At 42.6% G+C, this 26,180-nt stretch overlaps 2 protein-coding genes across 3 annotated transcripts in view; one reads left to right on the top strand and one right to left on the bottom strand.

Moving 5' to 3' along the window:
- Positions 1-3,366, bottom strand: part of slc7a2 (solute carrier family 7 member 2) — a 110,930-nt gene extending 107,564 nt beyond the window's left edge. The window contains exon 1 of one of the 2 annotated variants that reach the window (XM_033029409.1): positions 3,201-3,366. The gene's annotated coding sequence lies outside the window, so the exon portion shown is untranslated. Of the gene's footprint in view, positions 1-2,503; positions 2,586-3,200 lie in introns of those variants that run through there. The other variant, XM_033029418.1, reaches the window with a different exon arrangement.
- Positions 3,367-12,311: 8,945 nt separating this feature from the next.
- Positions 12,312-26,180, top strand: part of mtmr7 (myotubularin related protein 7) — a 110,999-nt gene continuing 97,130 nt past the window's right edge. The window contains exon 1 of the mRNA XM_033029319.1: positions 12,312-12,509. Within this exon, the coding sequence (XP_032885210.1) occupies positions 12,486-12,509 (24 nt within the window). The 5' untranslated portion in view covers positions 12,312-12,485. The remainder of the gene's footprint in view (positions 12,510-26,180) is intronic.

Below are 26,180 nucleotides of genomic sequence, written 5' to 3'. Positions count from 1 at the left end.
TGCTTGAATGCATGCCGAGGATTGGACTTAAAGATTGATGCCCCAGTTGGAATCTCATTTTCATAACAGCCAATTGAGCAAAATCTAAATTTTGTGGAGAAAGGAAAAGACTGGAAGATGGAAAATCATTGACGCCTACTAAATTGGTAAAAATAAAAAATCAGTAAACAAATGAGACACCTTGACTGGACTGTTAAACACGGGGTGGGAGATTGCAACCTTCACGCGGTCCGCCCTGTTTCGACAAATGCAATCAAATAAGATCAAATAGAACAAGTTGTCCTACAACTTTAGGCTGTGCACGCCATACGCAAGAAGAAGAAGACTGTTAAAACACCAGTATTGACAGATTGAGATAAGGGGCCATTTTCTGTGCCAGATACTTTACAAAAAATACTAGAGAACTATTGCCACGCCATTTAATGCAAGTACGCATTTTAACAACTGCACTCCATCCATACTGGTCACAAACACTGTTAAAGTATAATGAAGAGTGTGATGAGCCTGACCCAGGAGATACGCAAACCAGATGTATTTCAGTGGATATGCTTCTCCTATGAAGAGCAGCTTTGTGTGCATTTCTGGTCACCCCATTGCAGAGATGATTGAGGACGTTAGTGAGTGTGCTGAAGATGTTTAACAGAATACTGTCTGGATTAGAGGGTATTTGCTTCAAGGAGAGTTTGGACAAAATGGTTTTGTTTTCTTTGGAGCGTCAGAAGTTGAGGGGAGACCTGATAAGAGTATATAAAACTATGAGAGGCATAGATAGGATAGTCATAAACCCTTCATCCCCCAGCCCCTAAAAGGTGGAAATGTCATGCACTGAAGGGCATAACTTCAAGGTCAGAGGGGGAGTTTAAAGATGAGTGAAACATTTAAAACAAAATATAACAAATAGTGATTGGTGCCTGAAATGTGCTGTCAGGGATAGTGGTGGAAACAGATACAATAGTAGTGTTTAAAAGGCTTTTTGATAGGCGCATGGATATGCAGGGATTTGGTTGACATGCAAGCAGAGGAATTTAACTTGGCATCATGTTTGACAAAGACATTGTGGGCCAAGGGACATGTTCCTGTATTGTACTGTTCCATGTTCGATGAACTATGTAGGAGGAAATCATACTCTCTAAACTAGAAAATGCTGAACCCATTCAGCAAGTCAGAACCCATCTGTGGAAAGCGAAACAGTTAATATTTCAGATCAAATACTCGTCAGGCATCTTCAACCTGAAACATTAACTAATTATTTTCATAGCTGCTGCTTGATCTGCTGAATATTTTCAGCATTTCCGTTTTTTTCCGATTTCCAGAATTGTAGTGTTTTAACTTTCTCACTAGAACCATCCTGACATTACCAAAGATCAACAACATTCCATGTTTTGAAGTTGGGAATACCTTTAAGAAAATAAACTACATTGAAATAAAGTTGTATTAATTATTTTATGCTTATGCTCAAAGCACAACCTCACTGGTGGTACTACAGGCAGCACACATGAAACTGTTAATACGTTTGTAAACACTGCAGATATTACAACTACATTTCCATGTTTAACATTTCCATGTTTCAGCAAAGATACTATTTGAAAGGACAACTGAACAAACTAAACTGCACAAATACAGATAATACACAGCAGAATTGATACTTGGAAAAGTAAAGTGAATAACAATGACAGTACATTGTGAGTTACATTATTTATAATATGTAACTTGCTTCATAGAAATCTCTGGCTCCCAAATCTGTTACTGTATGATCCTTGTACTGCACTATTTATAGGCAGTTATGTTTTGTTAGCTTATCACTTTTCCTATGCTTATTAAACATTCTGGTTATGGCATTTCACTGTGCCTAGGTACATGTGACAATAACATTCCATTGAATGATGAAATGGACTTTGAGATCTTGTCATGTTTTGTTTTGACATAGCTATGGAACTGAAGAGGGCAAAGCACTGTGAAGGGTTCCCCCAAGTTGCCGCCACAGCTAATGACCATAAGACATAGGAGTGGAATTAGGCCATTCGGCCCATCAAGCCTGCTCCACCATTTGATCATGGCTGATCTATTTTCTCCCCTCAACCTCATTCTCCTGTTTTTGCCCCACAACCTTTGACCCCGTACAAATTACCCTGTCTACCCTATCAAAAATACCGTGGGCTCCACAGTCATCTGTAACAATAAATTCCACAGGTTCACCACCCTCCCTGGCTAAAGAAATGCCTCCTCATGTCCATTCTAAACTTGAGACAACCATACTGATTAAATAAAATGGGTGCACTGAAAAGTCTGTTTGCCAACTTGAAGCTGGGGCTTTAAAGCCCCACTGTTGGGATAAATAGCCAGTGGGCTGGCATATTCCATCGGCTGCTCACCTCAACATCAGAACAGAAACACTTGAAATTGGCCAAGAGTGTGCATGAACTGATGCACAATTCCAATTGTCTCATTTTTTCTCTCCCCCCGCCAGTCCTTATCCTGATAAAAGATCGATGCTGTTACTTACAGTATTCTCCGGGAAGAAATGAGAGGAATGAGTACTTCCTATGGGCCCTTGCTTAGTTTTCTGAGCTAGTGCAGACTCAGAAAAAAGTATTCTCTACCTCCCACCCACCCACCCACATCTGCCAATCACAAATTAGTATTCGAGGGGGAACAACAAGGTAGGAGCAAAGAGCCGGAAACTTTTTTTTAAACAACACATGAACACACTTGAATGTGAAATTTGGGACGAACATGTCGCGTCGCCCCTGGGCAATGCAAAACTAATCGAATTAATTCCTTTGGATGCACTGAACACGAGCTCGCTGCATTCAAGGTTTCAGTTGCAGCCCGATGACCATTTCTGAAAATCGCGGACTTTTATTATGCGACGTTACCTGTGTGATAAAAGTGAACTAAACTGGCTTGAAATGCATTCGTCGTCACCCTAACCCCAGTACAGTACTGAGTGTAATGACCCACTGTCACACACACACAGCTCGCTTTTGAACAGCAGTGCCAGACGTATTACAGCTAAACATAAACATACACTCTTGTCTCTGGAGGGCTCGGCACTAACCAAAGTCACACTTCCCTCACCAAGTAATGTAGAGGTATTTGGAAAAAATGCTCTATTTGTAAACAAGAATAAAGCCACCCTATCGCCTTTATGCGCAGCATTTCCATGCATTTTCTATTTGTTTTAAAGTAAAACGTGTCACCTGCAGCAAAGAAGCGAGTCACAGGCGTGCAGCGGGCTGTAGCGTTGCAGCGCTCGGCGAGTGTCGACGATCGGCAGCAAAAATGTTTGGTCGACAGTGCGCTCGCTGCCAGATATAAGTCAGGGAGCTAGGCCACGTGCACACTCTCCCCGCCGCTGCCGCCGCCGCCGCCGCCCCGGGACCGCAGGCGCGCGAACCCCCCCCCCCCCAGGCGCGGCCCCGCTCCGCCCCGCACGCTCGCTCCCAGGGGAGGGCGATCGCAAACCCACTGCTCAACCCGACCTGAATGCACACGCTATCCGTGTGTGGCAGTGCTTAGTTAACAGAAATAAAGTCTTCACCTTTCCAAGGGCGAATTTATTTGTTGGATTATTATGATCTAAACCCCCTACCCCCACTCCCCCCCCCCCCCCTCAAACCAAAACTGAATGTATTGGCCCTAAAAGCAAAAAGAAACACACACACACTCACACTCACACACACACACACACACACTCACACTCACACACACACTATGCTGGAGTAACTCCGTGGGTCAGGCAGCATATGTAGAGAGCATGGATAGGCGATGTGTGAAGGAAGCAACTGCAGATGCTGGTTTAAACCGAAGATAGACATAAAAAGCTGGAGTAACTCAGCGGGACAGAGAGCCTGGATAGGCGACGTTTCGGCTCCGAACTTTTCGGACCGGCCCCGCTTCCCACTTTTGTACGGTGCGTCCTTTAAAGAAACTTAAAACGATGACACAAGAAACTGCAGATGCTGGAACCCTGGTCAAAACACAAAAGCGTTGGAGAAATTTAGCGGGTCAGCAACATCTGTGGAGGAAATGGCTAACAATCTCCACCTCCAGTTTAAATTCCATTTGGAATATTTTGGAGGACCAAGAACCAAGAACAATGTCCCTGGTTCTTCCATTATAATCCCTGTATAGACACAAAAAGCTGGAGAAACTCAGCGGGGCATGCAGCATCTCTGGAGAGAAGGAATGTGTGACGTTTCGGGAGAGGCGAGACCCTTCTTTTGGTCGGGGCTTATTTCCTCCAGCACTATGTGTTTTGAAAAACAGAGAAACGAGTGTGATTTTCAAAGTACACACTAACCTGGTCAACCAAAAAAAGCAAGCTGAAAATGCAAAACTAGCCTATAGGAAGATCTTCAAAGTCAGTCCTTCAAGTTAAATTATTGTATATTACTTCGTGGCTTGTGGAGATAATTTATCACATTGCAGTGATTCTATAAAACTGGAATCATAATGCCATCAAAATCTACATGCAATACATACTATAGAGCTGTACAGGGTCACAAACTCACTATTGTACATAGCAACTTCCTCACAGTCATTTTAGCCCTCAAAAAAGACAACCACACTGCAGTTATCATCCAAGGCAGAAAATCTGTATTTCCCAGGGGGGCATCCATTACTGATCATTACTGAAACGTCACCTATTCATGTGCCAAAGACTGTACCATCCTTGCACAAAGGAAGAATGATCTTTAGTCCCTATCTGATATTTTTGCATCAGCTTAGCATAATCTAAAATCATAATCACTTGACATCAAGAAGATTTGGGCGTTATATCAGATTTGGGTTTTACTTATTCCAAACATCACTGTTGGGGAACAGACATTGAAGACAATTATGTTCTTCTGTTACCTCAATAGCTAGCTTTCTGAAAATGCTCAACTTGAATGTCAGATTAAGTGTTGAATCCAACATGCAGAATTCTCCTTTGGAAAACTGTTGCAACATGTTTACACTGATTGTGGAAATCAAGAAACATAATCAAGCAAATAGATATAACCAAGCTGACAGGAGCAAGCCATCAAGTGGCATCAATGGCTCCACATCTTCCATCAAGATGTGGCTAAACTGAGAAGAAATCCACTGCCCTCAAAGCTGAAAAGAGAAAGAAAAAGAACAAAAGGGAAGGAACCCACAGGCGGATAAGACTGCTCTGTCAATTCTGGCCCATCTTGATCATCCTCCATTTAATGGATTGCTGATGACAAAAATAGTGAGAGGTCAAGAGGCCACAAACTCACCATGAATTAAACAATATGCCTCCTGAGAAGAGAAAGAAACCTAAAGTATGCATGTATAATTTGTACAGAGGACAATTTACAATTTTTAGAAAGGGAATTCTTGCTATTGAGGGAGTGCTGCGTAGGTTCACGAGGTTAATTCCAGTGATGGCGGGACTGTCATATGTTGATAGACTGGAGCGGCTGGACATGTATACTCTAGAATTTAGAAGGATGAGAGGAGATCTTTTGAAACATATAAGATTATTAAGGGGTTGGACACGCTAGAGGCAGGAAACATGTTCCCAATTTTGGGAGAGTCCAGAACCAGGGGCCATAGTTTAAGAATAAGTGGTAAGCCATTTAGAACGGAGATGAGGAAAAACGTTTTCACACAGAGTTGTGAGTGTGTGGAATTCTCTGCCTCAGAGGGCGGTGGCGGCTGGTTCTCTGGATGCTTTCAAGAGAGAGTTAGATTGAGTTCTTTAGGATAGTGGAGTTAAGGGATATGGAAAGAAGGCAGAAACGGGGTACTGATTGTGGATGAGCATGGATGATCAGCCATGATCACATTGAATGGCGGTGCTGGCTCGAAGGGCCAACTGGCCTACTCCTGTAACTATTGTCTATTGAAATTAATTTTGCAAAGAATTTCTAAAAGGAGGCTGCTCTAATTTTAATTTATTGTACATTTTCTATGTACTTACAGCAATCAATGATTTACCATGAATGTTTTTACTCTTTCCACACAAGTTTAGTTTAGTTTATTCTTGTCACATGTACCAAGGTACAGTGAAAAGCTTTCTGTTGTGCGCTATCCAGTCAAAGAAAAGCCTATATATGTACCGTCTCAAGCCGTCCACAGTGTGCAGATAAAGGATAAGGGGACAACATTTAGTGCAAGATAGAGTCTGATAAAATGTAATTAAAGTTAGTTCAAAGGTCTCCAATGAAGTAGATGAGAGATCAGGGCTGCACTCCAGCTGGTGAGAGGACAGTTCAATTGCCTGATTGAAAGCTGGAAAGCCACGGATGTTTACTATCCTGCTGTTGAAATTCAGCTTAGTCATGAATATTTGCCACCTTTCTTGTGCACAAGAAAGGGCACAACCTGTCTATTAGCCCATAACCCTGGAAAATGAACACAATTAGTTTCTAAGCCATTATTTCCCTTAGATTCCAATTTCTTTATTTAATTATGGTGCAAGATCATGAGTAATTGAAAATGAATACAATTCAAAATAGATTGCCTGAGACCCATAATAGAATAGTGCAAAAAAAAAGGCATGCTGCAACATGTAGAAACAAAGAATTGTAGATGCTGGTTCATACACAAAAGGACACAAAATGCTGTAGTTACACAGCCAGTCAGGTAACATCTCAGGAAAACATGGATAGGTGAGGTTTCGAGTATCGAATTACCCCAGATGTTTGTCTCCTTTCATGCTGGAACATGTTCAACAAATTAAATTGTTGCCAATCAATTTGTTCGACTAAGTTTGAAATGATATAACTTGGAAGAATTTATACTCACCTTACTGCATTTGAGGACTTTATTCAATAGATTTTCATGCTTCATATAAAATGTTTATGTTTAATGTAGATGCTAAAGCTCTGCAGCTTTAATTCTTTCATTTTGTTCTGCACTCCTTACATTTAATGAAATAAATGTATAATTGTTATATATTTGTGTTTTTTTTAAATCCAAATAGTGAATAGAATCATCTCCTGTCAGTATTTTATCCTTTTGTTATTTTACGTTGCACGGTGAGCCAGATGCAACGACATTTTATTCAGACTTGCATTTGTTGGTGTATTTTTGAATGACAATAAAGTATTTGATTGATTGATTGATTGATTGATTGATTGATTGATTGATTGATTGATTGATTGATTGATTGATTGATTGATTGATTGATTGATTGATTAATTGATTGACATCCTCTCCAGATTAGAGATTGCTTTCCTGGTAATTCCTCACTATCTACCATCTCCCAATAAAATGGAAGTAAGGTAGAAAAAAAGTCCCAGAACGTGGAACAATGGAATAGTCTGAACCTGGAAATGGCGAGAACAGCCACAAAATAATAGCTCACAGAGCAGAGAAGAAATGTGTTCCCTGGTTTATCATGTACAACAACATATTTGATCAATCTAAATTGTAATTGCATGCATCATAATCAAGAGCCAACCTAGCATTTTAGTTCACTAAGTCTCTGTTAATATTTTCACACTAATCCTACACAAATTGTATGTTAGTCTCTTCACATTGCCCTCAACTCACCCCTATTTTTAATACATTGATAAACTAGAGGTAATCTACAACAGTTAATTAACCTACCAACCTGCTTATTTATGGAATGTGGGAGAAAACTGTAGCACCCAGAGGAAACCCATAAACTCACAGGGATAAAATACAAACTCTATACGTACAACACCACTTGCCCAGATGCGTGCAGTTCCAGCAACTTAAGAAGCTGAACATCACCCGGGCCAAGAAAGTAACAAAGTGCTGGAGTAACTCAGTGGGTAAGGCAGCTTCTCTGGAGAAAAAGGATAGGTATTGTTTCGGGTTGGAACCCTTCTTCAGATTGGCTTTGCTGCCCACTTCTTTTGTATGGTATGTCCATTAAAACATAGAATGAAGAAGGATCCCGACCCTAAAACATCACCCATCTTTTTTCTCTAGAAATGCTGCCTAAGCCACTTAGTTACTCCAGCACTTCGTGTCTATTGTTGGTATGAACCAGCGTCTGCAGTTCTTTGTTTCTCCATCATCCAGGCAAAACTGGTTGCTTGATTGGCCTCCAGTCAAGCATCCTATACATTCATTTCCTCCACCACTGGTGCACTAGTATAAGGACCATGCCATCTATAAAGTTGATACTGTTACTCGCCTGGACCACTCTGATGGTACCTCATGGGGACACCACCATCCGCAGGTTGCTGTCCAAGGCTTTCTACTTTGGAAATATATTGTCATTCCTTCATTGTCACCGGATTTAAATCCTGGAATTCCTTTGACAACATCACTGTAGAAGTTATTTCACTAGAAGGATTGCAGCAGTTCAAAAGATGGTTCACCTTCTTAAAGGCGATTAGAGATGGCCAATTAAATACTTCTGTAGCCAGTGCGACAAGAATTGCAATTTACTCATTACAGTCTCCTCAAATAAACAATGTAATAGCAATCAGATACCTTGCCTTATTGACGGTAGACAAAAATGCTGGAGAAACTCAGCTGGTGAGGCAGCATCTATGGAGCGAAGGAAATAGGCAACATTTCGGGCCGAAACCCTTCTTCAGACTGATGTGAGGAGGGGGGGGGGAGGGGGGGGAGAAAGGAAGAGGAGGAGCCAGTGGTCTGAGGGAGAGCTGAGAAAGGGTGGAGAATGAAAGGACTACCTGAAATTAGAGAAGTCAATGTTCATACCGCTGGGGTGCAAACTGCCCAAGCGAAATATGAGGTGCTGCTCCTCCAATTTACGATGGCCCGCACTCTGGCCATGGAGGAGGCCGAGGACAGAAAGGTCGGATTTGGAATGGGAGGGGGAGTTGAAGTGCTGAGCCACCGGGAGATCAGGTTGGTTATTGCGAACCGAGCGGAGGTGTTCTGCAAAGCGATCGCCAAGCCTATGCTTGGTCTCACCGATGTAGAGCAGCTGACACCTAGAGCAACGGATGCAGTAGATCAGGTTGGAGGAGGTGCAGGTGAACCTCTGCCGCACCTGGAAAGTCTTATTGATAATTGATTGATAGCAATTATTTTTCAAAATAGCACAGATGATATTTCACATCGATCTGGTAGGCAGAGAGGGCTTGAAATCTCACCTTAAAGACAATGTATCCAATGATGTAGCACTCCCTTGTTCCACTCTAAATATCTCGGATATTGTTTTCAAGTTTTCATGGTGAGGATCCCACAATTTTCTGACTCCAAGGAAAGAGTACAGTTAATTTACCAATAATCCCACCATCACTCACATCTTCCCCCTCTAGACAATAGACAATAGGAGCAGGAGTAGGCCATTCGGCCCTTCGAGCCAGCACCGCCATTCAATGTGATCATGGCTGATCATCCCCAATCAGTACCCCGTTCCTGCCCTCTCCCCATATCTCCCGACTTCACTATTTTTAAGTCTATCTAGAGTCTATTTTTAAGCCTATCTAGGGCTCTCTTGAAAGTATCCAGAGAACCTGCCTCCACCACCCTCTGAGGCAGAGAATTCCACAGACTCACCACTCTCAGAACTCAGGCATTGAAGGCAATATCTCCAAGTTTGCGGATGACACTAAGCTGGGGGGCAGTGTTAGCTGTGAGGAGGATGCTAGGAGACTGCATGGTGACTTGGATAGGCTGGGTGAGTGGGCAAATGTTTGGCAGATGCAGTATAATGTGGATAAATGTGAGGTTATCCATTTTGGTGGCAAAAACAGGAAAGCAGACTATTATCTAAATGGTGGCAGACTAGGAAAAGGGGAGATGCAGCGAGACCTGGGTGTCATGGTACACCAGTCATTGAAAGTGGGCATGCAGGTGCAGCAGGCAGTGAAGAAAGCGAATGGTATGTTAGCTTTCATAGCAAAAGGATTTGAGTATAGGAGCAGGGAGGTTCTACTGCAGTTGTACAGGGTCTTGGTGAGACCACACCTGGAGTATTGCGTACAGTTTTGGTCTCCAAATCTGAGGAAGGACATTATTGCCATAGAGGGAGTGCAGAGAAGGTTCACCAGACTGATTCCTGGGATGTCAGGACTGTCTTATGAAGAAAGACTGGATAGACTTGGTTTATACTCTCTAGAATTTAGGAGATTGAGAGGGGATCTTATAGAAACTTACAAAATTCTTAAGGGGTTGGACAGGCTAGATGCAGGAAGATTGCTCCCGATGTTGGGGAAGTCCAGGACAAGGGGTCACAGCTTAAGGATAAGGGGGAAATCCTTTAAAACCGAGATGAAAAGAACTTTTTTCACACAGAGAGTGGTGAATCTCTGGAACTCCCTGCCACAGAGGGTAGTCGAGGCCAGTTCATTGGCTATATTTAAGAGGGAGTTAGATGTGGCCCTTGTGGCTAAGGGGATCAGAGGGTATGGAGAGAAGGCAGGTACGGGATACTGAGTGGATGATCAGCCATGATCATATTGAATGGCGGTGCAGGCTCGAAGGGCCGAATGGCCTACTCCTGCACCTAATTTCTATGTTTCTATGTTTCTATGTTTCTCTGTGAGAAAAAGTGTTTCCTCGTCTCCGTTCTAAATGGCTTACTCCTTATTCTTAAACTGTGATAAATGGTAGATAGATGATAGATGGTAAACAATTTTAAAATGGAAGATGAAACAGGGATTAATCTCATATTTGTACTTCAGAAATTGGTGGAGGCTATTATAAAGAATTGTTCACAAGAAACTTGGAAAATATCAATGGGATTAGCCAACATGGATTTCTGAAAGGGAATTTGCATTTGACAAAACTCACTGGAGTTTCTTGAGAAGAAATAGAAATAGAATAAATATGGGAGAGCTAGTAGATATTATGTACTTGGATTTTTAGAAAACTTTTGACAAAGTCCCAAATAAAAAGGATAGTGTGACAAATTAAGATGCTAGTATTGAATGTCATGAAAATTTATTGTTAAACGGGAAACATATTGCAGGTATTAATGCAATGTTTACTTTGTGGCAGACGCTAACAGGTAGGATACTACAATAATCAGTGCTTGGACCTCAATCTATTCATAATGTACCAATTATTTGGATGTGAACCAAATTATATTATATTGAAGCCTTCCAATGACAATAAACTGTGTGGGATTATAAATGGGGAGGAGGATGCAAAGAGGTTTCAAGACTTAGACAGACTGCTCAAGTGGCAAAAACATGGCACATGCAGTACAATATGAATAAATGTGAAGTTATCCACTTTGGCAGGACAAATAGTAAAGCAGCATATTATTAAGGGGTTTTCATATTCAAATAGATGTTGTTGTTCATCTGTCTGAAAATAATCATGGAGTTGAAGCAAGCAGTTAAGAAGGCAAGTGGTCCATTGGCGTTCATGGCAAGAAGATTGGAGTACAGTGGCCAGAAGCCCTGATGCTATGATACAGGACCCTGGTCAGATCAGACTTGGAGCATTCATACAGTTTGGCTCTTCTTAGCTAGCAAGACATCCTTGCCTCGGTACTCAAACCATCTTACTGAGAAAGGATATATTTGTCAAAGATAGAATACGGGAAAGGTCAGATTTTTTAGGAGTTGGGACTGCCAAATAAGGAGAGATTACTTCCATTAGGTTTGTTTTTACTAAAGCTTGGAAGAGTGAGGGGAGACCTAATTGCAGTTTACAAAATGTTGACAGCAATAGATGGATTGGATTTGGGGAGAATATTTCCCCTGCTTGGGGTTTCTAAAATGAAGGATACACATTCCCAATCTAAAGGGAAGAACTCTTGTGCAGAGTTGAGAAGAAATGTATTTATTCATTGGCAATGAACATATGGAATTGGTTATCACAGAGGATTGCTAAACATTTTTAAGGAGGGAAATACAACTTCCCGACAAATGAAACATCAAAGGGAATAGAAAGATCGCAAGAAAATGGTACTTAAGGCTGATGATCAGACATGAGAAGGGCCAAATAACTTATACTTGTTGATAGACAAAAATGCTGGAATAACTCCGCGGGACAGGTAGCATCTCTGGAGAGAAGGAATGGGCGACGTTTCCGGTCGGGACACTTCTTCAGGCTTTCAGACGCTGCCTATCCCACCGAGTTCCTCCAGCATTCTGTGTCTGTCTTCGGTGTTTGTCACCATCTGCAGTTCCCTCCTACACATCACTGACCTGCACCTGTTCCGGTTGTTATATTTTACTTTGTGATTTTCTCCTAAAGGTTAACAAACCACAGTAACATAGTAATTGGAGTAAAATTATGCGAACTCCAAAAAATAAATTAGAACCAATTTGTTCCGTGGTTCCCTTTTACAAGAGAATAAACCGAATTAAGATGTCAAGAATGTGAGCGGTGTGCGGTAGGACCCGGAGGAAACCAATGCGCAGAGCTTGTTGGGTGAGTGCAACCTCGGCTGCAGCAGCACCAGGAGCATCCATTCATTGATGGAAAAACTAAGACATTTGTCTTAGTGTCGGTCCAGGAAAATAAGCATAATCTTTGCAGTGAAGTCCGTCCCGTTTTTGCTTCGCTCCGGATAAATAGGAGCTGCAATTACATTGTACACATATTTTTTTTGCTGGGAAGGAATGGAGTACATCAGAACCCCAAAGGTAAAGGCAGATGATCAAGATGCCACTCGCATCTTTGATATCGTGTTATTACAGATGACATTAACATGTATTATTTTGACCTTGCAAATTGTTACATTTTGGATTTGAATGTGTTTTTTTTTTAAATAATTCAATTTTTATCCATTCAGGTGCATGCGTGGAATTATATTGGATTAAAACAAAATTCTTCGAAGGATAATAACAAAATCCCGTTCCAAGAGCAGCATGTGATGTTTTGAGAAGCTTTAAAGGATTAATGGACCCTCAAGCGAAAACGATTGTACAGTTTAGATTCCCAATAAAATCACAGGCCTGTTCCTGTTCCTGTTTTCTCACAGACCATTGGATAATAATGTATTCCTTCGATCTGAAACTGATTTTTACTGGGAAGTCTTTAGATTTATTTGATAAAGCGTGTCACAAGGCAAGGACGTTTTTTAAAGCTTTTTTTGAGGAAGGCAATGCATTAAATTGATCAATTATATATAATCCTTGAAATAAGCGGCTTTAATGTTCTAATTAAAATCTGTAATTGCCTAATTTTGAAGTAAAGTGTTAGAAACAAGGGGAAGTTTTGAATGATACTGATAAATTAAAAAATAAATTAAATGTTATTCCTCAGCATCAGTACGTCAAATATGTGTACAGTAAGGTACATTTTATATCAGGGTTCTGAATAGTTGCTTTTATGTCATGTAAACATATCAACAGCCATTTCTGTTCCCACTGGTACCACAGTCAGCTGGTAAAGAAACAACACCTGACCCGTTATTTTGAGTGTGTTATTGTGTGTGTTCAATCATTCTCAGTTTGTACTTTCTATCGGATGTATGTTTTGTAATGCTGCCAAGGATGCAAGTACCTCTTCATTCTAATTATTCTAAATAATTAATTAACACTTGCTGGGTTGCTGGTATAACTCTATGATGTCTTTTCAGCCTTTTTTTGCTTGGCACAGCTACTTTAATCATTTATAATCTATTGTAAAATGATGCCAAACAATGGCAATGCCATTCATATTTAGCTTGGATTTGGATTTTCTTACTCCATTAACATACATTTGGGAGATTTGATTGTGGTATTAATATATGAAAGGTCTAGTTGGATTCCTTGTGATTAGTCTGTTTAAATTCAACAGACTTGGAAATGGAAATGCATGGAAGTAAATTAGATATCACAGTTTCTTTCTGATGCATATATGTTTTTTTGATTACTGTGAGATGTTTTTGGATTGTACACTGAAAGTGCAGAGTCCACAAACATTCAAAAGGGACCTGAGGGAATATCTGCCAGGAACTTGTATGTATACAAAGAGTAGAAATATCACACAATTTGCTTCATAATCACTGTAATCTCCTGGAACTCATTTATATTGCCTTGGAGGGGAGGGGAGGGGAGAGGAGAGGAGAGGTGGTGCAGAAGAATTTCATAAAACTCTACTCTAATATGATCCTTTTCCTGAGATGAAGGGAGTGCGTTTGAGGACACGAACCTCAATCACACGTAACCTAGTGCAAGCTCAATAATTTGACCTTACTCTACTAGTTTCTTTTATTTGATTAATGGTGTGACACCATGAAGCACTTGGACATCACCCATGTTAACTGGTTACCAGAAAGTTGTAGTTTTGAATAAAATGCAGCAGCAAGTATTGTTAAAACTTTACACCTGGCATTTAAAAAATGAAAGTACAAGTATCTTTGTGAATGACTTTATTCAGGAAGATATATATTTATTTTTTAAAGAAAAAAATCTTAAACTTTAGGCCACGCCAATATTTTCTCTCCCATCTTTTGATGCCCCAGAGAAGTTGTTGTGGGCTACTTTGGCATGTTTGCAGGAGTTAGGCCTACAATGCTGGTGGATGGACTGTTCCAGAATTTTAACTTGCTTATTATGAATGGTGATGTATATCTAAATTATGTTCATGTGTGACTTGGTTGGAACTTGTAAACCCACAGCACCCTGTGAGAGATGGGTAGACTTTGAGGAGGTCAGAAGGTGTGTCATTCAGTTCAGATAACCCTTCCTCTGACCATGTCTAGTGGCCAGGGCATTTCTTTTGTGGTTGTCCCAATTGCATTTCATATCAGTGATGATCTGAAATATGTTGATGTGCGGGAATTTAGTGATTGTAATGGCATTGAATTTCATGGGAAACTTGGTAAATCCATGGAGACACAATGAACTCCGGCTGCAAGAGGATCGGAGCTGAGAACTGAGTTTTCAGGGTTATACGTCATATCGGAATGACAGATAGTGGGCAGAGGGGGTGGAGTAGCTCTGTTGGTTAGGAACGAAATTCAGTCCTTAGTGAGGGGTGACATATGATCAGAAAATGTAGAGCCATCGTGGATAGAGCTAATAAATTATAAGGGTAAAAATACCTAATGGGAGTTATTTACAGGCCCCCAAACAGTAGCCAGGAAATAGGGTACAAGTTACATTACACCAGGAGATAAAATTGTCATGTAAAAAAGGCAATGCTATGGGGGTCATGGGAGATTTCAATATGCAGGTAGAATGGGAAATCAGGTTGGTACTGGACTCCAAGAAAGGAAATTTATTGAGTGCCTCTGAGATGGATTCTTAGAGCAGCTTGTAGTGGAGCCTACCAGGGAAAAGGCAATTCTGGATTTACTGTTATGTAATGAACCAGATGTGATAAAGAAACTCAAGATAAAGGAACCATTAGGAGGTAGCGACCACAATATGATAAGCTTTAATCTGCAATTCGAGAGGGAGAAGGTGATATCGAATGTGTCGGTATTGCAGCTGAGCAAAGGGGACTACAGAGGCTTGAGGGAGGAGCTGGCCAAGGTTGACTGGAAAGGGACCCTAGCAGGGGTGACGGTGGAACAGCAATGGAAGACATTTCTGGGAATAAACCAGAAGATGCAGGATCTTTTCATTGCAAAGAGGATGAAAGATTCTAGTGGGAGAAAGAGGCGACCATGGCTGACAAGGGAAATCAAGCACAGTATAAAACTAAAAGTGAAGGTGTATAACATTGCAAAGATTAGTGGGAGGCCAGAAGCCATAGGTTAACTAAAAAGGAAATACAGGGAGAAAAGATGAAACGCAAAGGTAAGCTAGCCAATAATATAAAAGAGGATAGCAAGAGTATATTCAGTTATATAAAGAGCAAGAAAGAGGCAAGAGTGGACATTGGACCATTGGAGAATGATGCAGGAGAAGTGATAATGGAGAGTAAAGAAATGGCAGAAGAGTTGAACAACTATTTTGCATCAAGCCTTCGCAGTGGAAGACACCAGCAACGTGCCTGAAATTCAAGAGGGTCAGAGGGTGAAAGTTAGTGGAGTGGCAAGGGAGAAGGTGCTTGGGAAGCTGAAAGGACTGAAGGTGGATTGGTCACCTGGACCAGATGGACTGCACCCTAGGGTTCTGAAGGAGGTGGCTTTGGAGATCGTGGAGGCATTGACAGTGATATTTCAAGAATCACTACAGTCAAGAGAGATCCAAGATGATTGGAAAATTGCCAATATTACCCTGCTGCACAAGAAGAGAGCCAAGGCAGAACAGTGGGAACTATAGTCTGACTTCCATGGTTGATAAGATAAGAGTCCATTATAAAGGATGAGGTTACGAAGTACTTTGAAGTTCACGATAAAATAGGCCGAAGTCAGCATGGCTTTGTGAAGGGGAGGTCTTGCTTGCCAAATTTGCTGGAATTCTTTGAAGAAGTAAATAGCAAGACAGGCAAAGGAGAGTCAGTAGATGTTGTTTACTTAGATTCTCAGAAAGCCTTTGATAAGGTGCCACAGTTAGCCTGCAAAGGAAGATGAGAGCCCACGGTATCAAAGGGCAGGTACTTGCATGGGTTGGCTGGATGATAGAAGACAAAGAGTGGCAATAAAGGGGGCTATTTCTGGTTGGCTGCCAGTGACCAGTGGAATTCGGTGCTGGGGCCGCTACTCTTCATGTTGTATATTAATGATTTGGGTGAGGGGATTGAAAGCTTTGTGGCATTTATTTGCAGATGATACGAAAACTGTTGGAGAGGCAGGTAGTGTAGAGAAAGCAGGGACTGTGCAGAAGGACCTGGACAGGTTAGGAGAGTGGACAGAGAAGTGGCAGTTGGAATATAGCATAGCAAAGTGTGGAGTCATGCATTTTGGTAGTAGGAATAAAGGCATAGACAATTTTCTAAATGGGGTGAGAATCCAGAAATCGGAGGTTCAAAGGGATTTGGGAGTGCTGGTGCAGGATTCCTAAAAATCGACAAGTAGAATCGGTAGTGAAGAAAGCAAGCTCAATGCTAGAAATATAGGATCTATCTAGGATCTATATTTACTTGGAAGGCAAGGACTGATTAGAAGTCAGCATGGTTTTGAGTAGGGGAGATCATGTCTCACAAATCAGACAGAGTTTTTTGTGGAGGTGACTGAGAAAATTGATGAAGACAGTGTGATAGACTTTAGTAAAGGGCTTGTTCCACTTTCATGACCTAATTCACGACCTCTGCCGAGTTTGTCCTTGACTCAAACTCACAGCATGGTGGTCACGAGGTCGTAGGAGGTCGTAGGTAGGTCATAGGTAGGTCGTAGCAGGCCGTAATGCTAGTCGTAGGTACTCGTGGCATCAAATAGGTCGGGGCGTTTTTCTAGCATGATGAAAAATGTCCACGAGTAAAAAAGGTCGTGAATTAAGTCATGAAAGTGGGACAGGCCCTTTAGGCTTTTGACAAAGGTAGAGTGATCAAGAAGGTTAAGGAACAAGAGATCTGAGGCAAACTAGATCCAAAATTGGTTGGATGATAGGAGGCAGAGAGTAGTCACTGAAGGATGTTTTTCTGTATGCAAGCCCATAGCAAGTGGTGTACCATAGGGATTGTTGTTTGTAATATATATGAATGATTTGATGAGATAGTAGGTAATCTGGTTAATAGGATTGCAGATGACACAAACATTGGTGGAGTCACAGACAGTGAAGAAGGTTGTTTACAGATACAGCCGGACATAGATCAGCTGGAAAGTTGGGTGGGAGCAGTGGTCTGTGGAACGAATCTAAACGAGAAATCAAATTATAGAAGGACATGTAGAGTAAATGGCAGGGACTTTAGGATCATTGATATATGGAGAGACCTCGGGGTCTGTGTCTCTAGCTTGTTGAAAGTAGCACGCAGGTGGATAGGGTAAGGAAGAATGCATTTGGTTTGCATTCATAGGTTGAGACCCGAGTATAAGATGTCACGTTGCATAGAAACATATAAACATAGAAAATAGGTGCAGGAGTAGGCCATTTGGCCCTTCGAGCCTTCACCGCCATTCAATATGATCATGGCTGATCATCCAACTCAGTATCCTGTACCTGCCTTCTCTCCATACCCCCAGATCCCTTTAGCCACAAGGGCCACATCTAACTCCCTCTTAAATATAGCCAATGAACTGGCCTCAACTACCTTCTGTGGCAGAGAGTTCCAGAGATTCACCACTCTCTGCGTGAAAAATGTTTTTCTCATCTCGGTCCTAAGGGATTTCCCCTTTATCCTTAAACTGTGACCCCTTGTCCTGGACTTCCACAACATCGGGAACAATCTTCCTGCATCTAGCCTGTCCAACCCCCTAAGAATTTTGTAAGTTTCTATAAGATCCCCCCTCAATCTTCTGAATTCTAGCGAGTACAAGCCGAGTCTATCCAGTCTTTCTTCATATGAAAGTCCTGACATCCCAGGAATCAGTCTGCTGAACCTTCTCTGTACTCCCTCTAAGGCAAGAATGTCTTTCTTCAGATTTGGAGACCAAAACTGTACACAATACTCCAGGTGTGGTCTCACCAATACCCTGTACAACTGCAGTAGAACCTCCCTGCTCCTATACTCAAATCCTTTTGCTATGAATACTAACATACCATTCGCTTTTTTCACTGCCTGCTGCACCTGCATGCCTACTTTCAATGACTGGTGTACCATGACACCCAGGTCTCGTTGCATCTCCCCTTTTCCTAATCAGCCACCATTTAGATAATAGTCTACAAGACATTGTACAAGACATTGATTAGATCGCATTTGGAGTACTATGTATGGTTCTGGTTGCCACACTATAAGAAGATTGTGATAATATTAGAGATGGCAGAAAAGATTCATCAGGATATTGCCTGGAGAGAGCTCCAGCAATAAGGATAGGCTGAGTTTATTCTCACTGAAACGCAGGTGGCTGAGCATTAACCATAAGGAGTTTTACAAAATTAGAGGGGCATAGATAGGATGGATGGGGTATTTTTTACCAGGGTAGGAGAGTTTAACATTAGAGGGCACAAGTTGAAGGTGAGAGGGGAGAAATGTAAAGAAAATCTATGGGGGTAGGTTTTTCATCGTAAGTTATCTGGAACGAGCTCTCAGAGGAGATGATAGAGACAGATATCAGTCTGAGGAAGGGTCTTGACCAGAAATGTCACCTATCATTCTCTCAAGAGATGCTGTCTGTCCCGCTGAGTTACTCCAGCATTTTATGTCTATCTTCAGATACAAATAATTTTGGAAAGGCATTTGGACAGATGCAGTGCAGTCAGAAAGTATTCAGACCTCTTCACTTTTCCACTTTTTGTTATGTTACAGCCTTATTCTAACATGGATTAAATTCTTTTTTTTTTAATCATCAATCTACACACAATACCCCATAATAAAAAAAAGTGAAAACAGAAATATCACATTTACATAATTATACAAATACTCAGTACTTTGTTGAGGCACCTTTGGCAGCGATTACAGCCTCAGGTCTTCTTGGGTATGACGCTACAAGCTTGGCACACCTGTATTAGGGTAATTTCTCCCATTCTTCTCAGCAGATTCTCTCAAGCTCTGTCATGATGGATGGGGAGCGTCGAGGCACAGCTATTTCCAGGTCCCTCCAGAGATGTTCGATCGGGTTCAAGCCCGGGCTCTGGCTGGGCCACTCAAGGACATTCACGGACTTGTCACAAAGCCACTCCTGCATTGTCTTGGCTGTGTGCTTAGGGTCGTTGTCTCCGAAACACTCTGGAGCAGGTTTTCATCAAGGATCTCTCTGTACTTTGCTCTGTTCATCTTTGCCTCGATCCTGACTAGTCTCCCAGTTCCTGTTGCTGACAAACATCCCCACAGCATGATGCTGTCATCACCATACTTCACCGTAGGTATGGTATAGGCCAGGTGATGAGTGGTGTCTGGTTTCCTCCAGACGTGACACTTGGCATTCAGGCCAAAGAGTTCAATCTTCGTTTCATCAGACCAGAGAATCTTCTTTCTTATGCCTTTTGGCAAACTCCAAGCGGGCTGTCGTGCCTTTTACTGAGGAGTGGCTTCCGTCTGGCCACTCTATCATAAAGGCCTGATTGGTGGAGTGCCGCAGATATAGTTGTCCTTCCAGAAGGTTCTTCCATCTCCACAGAGAAACTCTGGAGGTCTGTCAGAGTGACAATCAGATTCTTGGTTACCTCCCTGACCAAAGCCCTTCTCCCCCGATTGCTCAGTTTGGCCGGGCGGCCAGCTCAATGAAGAGTCCTGGTGGTTCCAAAATTCTTCCATTGAAGAATGACGGAGGTCACTGTGCTCTTCGGGACCTGCAATACTGCAGAAATTGTTTTATACCCTTCCCCAGATCTGGTGTCTCGTCACAATCCTGTCTCGGAGGTCTACAGACAATTTATTCGTCTTTATGGCTTGGTTTTTGCTCTGACATGCACTGTCAACTGCATATAGACAGGTGTGTGCAATTCTAAATCATGTCCAATCAATTTAATTTACCACTGGTGGACTCGAATAAAGTTGTAGAAACATCTCAAGGATAATCAATGGAAACAGGATGAACCTATGCTCAGGTAGACAAAAATGCTGGAGAAACTCAGCGGGAGTGGTAACATCTATGGAGTGAAGGAAATAGACAACGTTTCAGGCAGAAACCCTTCTTCAGACTGAGGCAGGGTGGGGTGGGGGAAATCAGGTTGGTTGATGCGGACCGAGCGGAGGTGTTCGGCGCTTGGTCTCACCGATGTACATCAGCTGACATCTAGAGCAGCGGATGCAATAGATGAGGTTGGAGGAGGTACAGGTGAACCTCTGTCGTACCTGGAACGACTGCTTGGGTCGAATGGAGTCGAAGGGGGAGCTGAAGCGACACAGGGATGGACTTTTGACCGACATCCACTATAAACCCACTGACTCCCATGGCTATCTAGACTACACTTTTCCCCACCCTGCTTCCTGTAAGGACTCCATCCCCATCTCCAAATTCCTCCATCTACGCCGCATCTGCTCCCAGGATGAGGTGTTCCACACCAGGGCATCGGAAATGTCTTCATTCTTCAGGGAATGGGGGTTCCCCTCCCCTACTATAGATGGGGCTCTCACCACGGTTTCTTCAATACCCCGCAACACTGCTCTCTCTCCCCATCCCCCCACTTGGAACAAGGGCAGAGCCCCCTAGTCCTCACCTTTCACCCCACTAGCCGTCACATACAACAAATATTCCTCCGTGACCCCACCACTCGCCACATCTCCCCCCCCCCGTCTGCTTTCCGCAAAGACCGCTCCCTCCGTAACTCCTTGGGCAATTCTTCCCTTCCTACCCGCACCACCCCCTCCCCGGGCACTTTCCCTTGCAACCGCAGGAGATGCTACACGTGTCGCTTCACCTCCCCCCTCGACTCCATTCAAGGAACCAAGCAGTCATTACAGGTGCGACAGAGGTTCACCTGCACCTCCTCCAACCTCATCTATTGCATCCGCTGCTCTAGATGTCAGCTGATCTACATCGGTGAGACCAAGCATAGGCTTGGCGATCGTTTCGCCGAACACCTCCGCTCGGTCCGCATTAACCAACCTGATCTCCCTGTGGCTCAGCACTTCAACTCCCCCTCCCATTCCGAATCCGACCTTTCTGTCCTGGGCCTCCTCCATGACCAGAGTGAGCAACACTGGAAATTGGAGGAGCAGCACCTCATATTCCGCTTGGGCAGTCTGCACCCCAGCGGCTTGAACATTGACTTCTCGAATTTCCGGTAGCCCTTGGTGTATCCTCCCCTTCTCAGCTCTCCCTCAGCCCTCGAGCTCCCCTTCTTCCTTTCTTCTTCCCGCTCCCCCCACCCTGCATCTGTCTGAAGAAGGGTTTCGGCCCGAAACGTTGCCTATTTCCTTCGCTCCATAGATGCTGCCGCACCCGCTGAGTTTCTCCAGCATTTTTGTCTATCTTCCAGCATCTGCAGTTCCTTCTTGAACATTGAACCTAAGCTCAATTTTGAGTGTCATAGCAAAAGGTCTGAATACTTATGTAAATGTGCTATTTCAGTTATTCCTTTTTAATTACTTTGCAAAAAGTTCTAAACACCTGTTTTCGCTTCTTCATTCTGTGGTATTGTGTGTAGATTGATGATAAAAAAAAAAAGAATTGAATCCATTTTAAAATAAGGCTATAGTAACAAAATGTGGAAAAAATGAAGGGGTCTGAATACTTTCTGAATGCACTATAGATAGGAAATGCATAATTGGATATGGTCCTATTGCGGGCAAAGAGGATTAGAGTGGAAAGGCATCATAGTTGGCATGGATGACGTGGGCAGCCATGGGGCCCATTTCTGTGGTGTACGATTCAACGATACTGTAAATAACAATTAAGTTTTTTGCTTTTCTCTCTGTTAGGCTGCCAGTTCCATGGACCCACTGCCTAAGTAAAGTATTTTACAACATGTCCCTACTTATTAAACCCTTTGAAAGAGAGATGGAACTCTTCCTACTACTCTGCTGGCTCCTCAGTTATAAAGCTGTGGAATCTTGTAGTCCGCAAACAGACCCGTCAGACCGCAGTGTTTACACCGATGATCCAACACCCATTTACACTAAGCCTTTACTAATCTCACTCTTATGTCCCACACTCCCTCAAATGCTTCCAGTTCCTATCAAGTTCAAGTTCAAGTTCAAGTGAGTTTATTGTCATGTGTCCCTGCATAGGACAATTAAATTCTTACTTTGCTTAAGCACACAGAAAATAGTAGGCATTTACTACAAAACAGATAAATGTGTCCATATACCATGATATAAATATATACACACATGAATAAATAAACTGATAAAGTACAAATAGCAGAAAGTGGTTATTAATAATCAGAGTTTTGTCCGAGCCAGGTTTAATAGCCTGATGGCTGTGGGGAAGTAGCTATTCCTGAACCTGGTTGTTGCAGTCTTCAGGCTCCTGTACCTTCTACCTGAAGGTAGCAGGGATATGAGTGTGTGGCCAGGATGGTGTGGGTCTTTGATGATACTGCCAGCCTTTTTGAGGCAGCGACTGCGATAAATCCCCTCGATGGAAGGAAGGTCAGAGCCGATGATGGACTGGGCAGTGTTTACTACTTTTTGTAATCTTTTCCTTTCCAGGGCGCTCAAATTGCCGAACCAAGCCATGATGCAACCGGTCAGCATGCTCTCTACTGTGCACCTGTAGAAGTTAGAGAGAGTCTTCCTTGACAAACGGACTCTCCGTAATCTTCTCAGGAAGTAGAGGCGCTGATGAGCTTTTTTGATAATTGCGTTAGTGTTCTCGGACCAGGAAATCACCTCCTACACACCAGGGGCAACTTACACATAACATAAACTGGGCAATCCACATATCTCTGGGATGTGGGAAGAAAATAGAGCACCTGGGAAAATCCCATGTCGTTGCACGGAGAACATTTTGTATGCACCATAATTAAACTATTTTTGGCTTCCTAACGATAGTAGTCCATCTGATCATTCCTTATAGCTGAACGTCTTCATTCCTGGCATTATACAGTTCCGGTTACGGAAATTCATCCGTACAGAATTCTCAAATCACTGCCAAACAAATTTGAGCTTTGGAATAAAAATTTACTCTTATGAGAAAGAATAACTAAATAGACACAAAATAAACAATAAACGTTGACAAAAGGACACAAGAAGCTGAAGTTACTCAGCAGGTCAGGCAGCATCTCTGGAGAACATGGATGTTGACAATTTTTTATCAAAGGTTTCTGTTATAAAACATCGCGATATACGGCTGGTTTTCTCAGAATACAACACTCTGTAATGCGGGGGCTGTACTGTACCTGTACAGCACTGCTCTACTCATCACATTAGAGTCATGAAGTCATACAGTACGGATACAGGCCCTTTGGCCCAACTTGCCCCATCTGCACCTGCCTGCTTTTGGTCCATATCCCTCTAAGCCTATCCTGTCCATGTACCTGTGTAAATGTTTCTTAAACGTTGCAATAATACCTGCCTGAACTACCTCCTCCGGCAGCTTGTTCCATACACCCACCACCCTATGTGTAAAAAAAGCTCAGGTTCCCTTTAAATCTTTCACACCTCACCTTAAACCTATGTCCTCTGGTTCTCGATTCCCCTACTCTGGGCAAATGACTGTGCGCCTCAGATTCAGATTCAACTTTAATTGTCATTGTCAGTGTACAGTACAGAGACAACGAAATGCAGTTAGCATCTCCCTGGAAGAGCGACATAGAATATGATTTCAATAAATAAATCTATTTGCATGTATACAGACATAGTGTTTTTCCTGTGGGAGGAGTGTCCGGGGGGGGGGGGGGGGGGGGGGGGGGGGGTGATTGGCAGTCACCGAGGTACATTGTTGAGTAGTGTGACAGCCGCAGGGAAGAAGCTGTTCCTGGACCTGCTGGTCCGGCAACGGAGAGACCTGTAGTGCCTCCCGGATGGTAGGAGGGTAAACAGTCCATGGTTGGGGCGAGAGCAGTCCTTGGCGATGCTGAGCGCCCTCTGCAGACAACGCTTGCTTTGGACAGACTCAATGGAGGGGAGCGAGGAACCGGTGATGCGTTGGGCAATTTTCACCACCCTCTGCAGTGCTTTCCGGTCGTAGACAGCGCAGTTGCCATACCATACTGTGATACAGTTGGTAAGGATGCTCTCGATGGTGCAGCGGTAGAAGTTCACCAGGATCTACTTGATCTATTCCTCACATGATGTTGTACAGGCAACACCCTGGTAAATCTTCTCTGAACCCTTTCAAACTTGACAACATCTTTCCTATTACATGGTGACCAAAACTGAACACCATACTCAAGATGTGGCTTCACCAATGTCTTATATAACTGTAACCTCGCAACTATTCTCAATATTCTGACAGATGAAAGCCTTCTTGACCACCCTATCTACTTGTCATGCCACTTTCAAAAAACTGTGTACTTGCACTCCTAGATCCCTATGCTCTACAACATTCCCCAGAGCCCCACTGTGTAGCCCCTGCCCATGTTAGACTTCTCAAATGCAACACCTCAAGGGGATCAGAGGGTATGGAGAGAAGGCAGGTACGGGATACTGAGTTGGATGATCAGCCATGATCATATTGAATGGCGGTGCAGGCTCGAAGGGCCGAATGGCCTACTCCTGCACCTAATTTCTATGTCTATGTTTCTATTTCTCTGTATTAAGGTCCATTCCTCAGCCCACCTGGAAATCCGATCAAGATCCTGCTATAATCTTTGACAACCATCTTCACTATCTGCAAAACCACCCACTTTAGTGTCATCGGCAAACTTGTTGATCGTGCCATGCAAGTTCTCATCCAAATCATTGATGTAAATGACAAACAGCAATGGGCTCAACACCAAACCCTAAGGCACACCACTAGTCATATGCCTCCGGTCGGAAAAACATCCTTCCACCATTACTCTCTCGTTCCTTCCATGAATCTAATTTTCTATCCATTTAGCAATCTCTCCTTGGATCCCATGCGATCAATATTCCAGAGCAGCCTACCATACGGAACCTTGTTGAATGCCTTGCTGAAGTCCAAATATACAACATCTACAGCTCTGCTATCATCAACCATTTTGGTCACATCTTCAATAAATTCAATCAGATTTGTGAGACACAAACTCCCACATACAAAACCATGCTGACTATCCCATATCAGCCCTTGTCCGTCAAAACATGGCATGAATTTCTGAAGTTATGTCACCAGCTAAGGATTATTATGTTGACCTACTCAGCCACAATGACAGATGTTTAATTATGAACTAGAGGTAAAGTAGGTGTATAAGGTGGAAGTACATGGCAGTGACACAAAAGCAAAAGCAAAGTAAATATATAGTGCACAAATAGTTTGTTGAGCCACGAGTAACAGATGATTGTAGCAATTTTGATCAGAAGGTCTCAATGACTTTCAGCTGTTTATGACTGTAAATGTTTGCTTCAACCTCATTTGCATTTACGATTTTTTTAAAGTCATTTTTTTCTGATTGTAGCAGGTATCACTTGTTGCCTGTAATAATGGCAACAATCCCTGACTGCCTGTTTAACAATATAAAAATAATTTTTTTAACTTTATTTCCCCTTTAAAATTTTTTTGTTGATCTCGTTTTGATTCGTAGCTTCTTAAATCAAGGATAGCCTAGACTTGAGGGCATGAATACTTGCTCTTTAAAACATGCAAAATGTAACAATGCTCTTTTAGGGAAATCTTTTAGGGAAATCATTGTATTTGTTAAAGACATTTTAGATCCATCGGACAGAATCTCTTCTGTCTTCAGAGGAGAGAGCTACCTGCAACTGGAGCAACTGAACCCTACTTTGAAAACGTCACCCATTCCTTCTCTCCAGAGATGCTGCCTGTCCTGCTGAGTTACTCCAGCACTTTGTCTCTATCTTCGGTTTAAACCGGCATCTGCAGTTCCTTCCTACAC

The sequence above is a fragment of the Amblyraja radiata genome, chromosome 1, assembly GCF_010909765.2.
Source record: "Amblyraja radiata isolate CabotCenter1 chromosome 1, sAmbRad1.1.pri, whole genome shotgun sequence".
NCBI lineage: Eukaryota > Metazoa > Chordata > Chondrichthyes > Rajiformes > Rajidae > Amblyraja > Amblyraja radiata.
The sequence above is the reverse complement of the archived record's forward strand: the minus strand, read 5'-3'. Positions and strand labels throughout refer to the sequence as shown.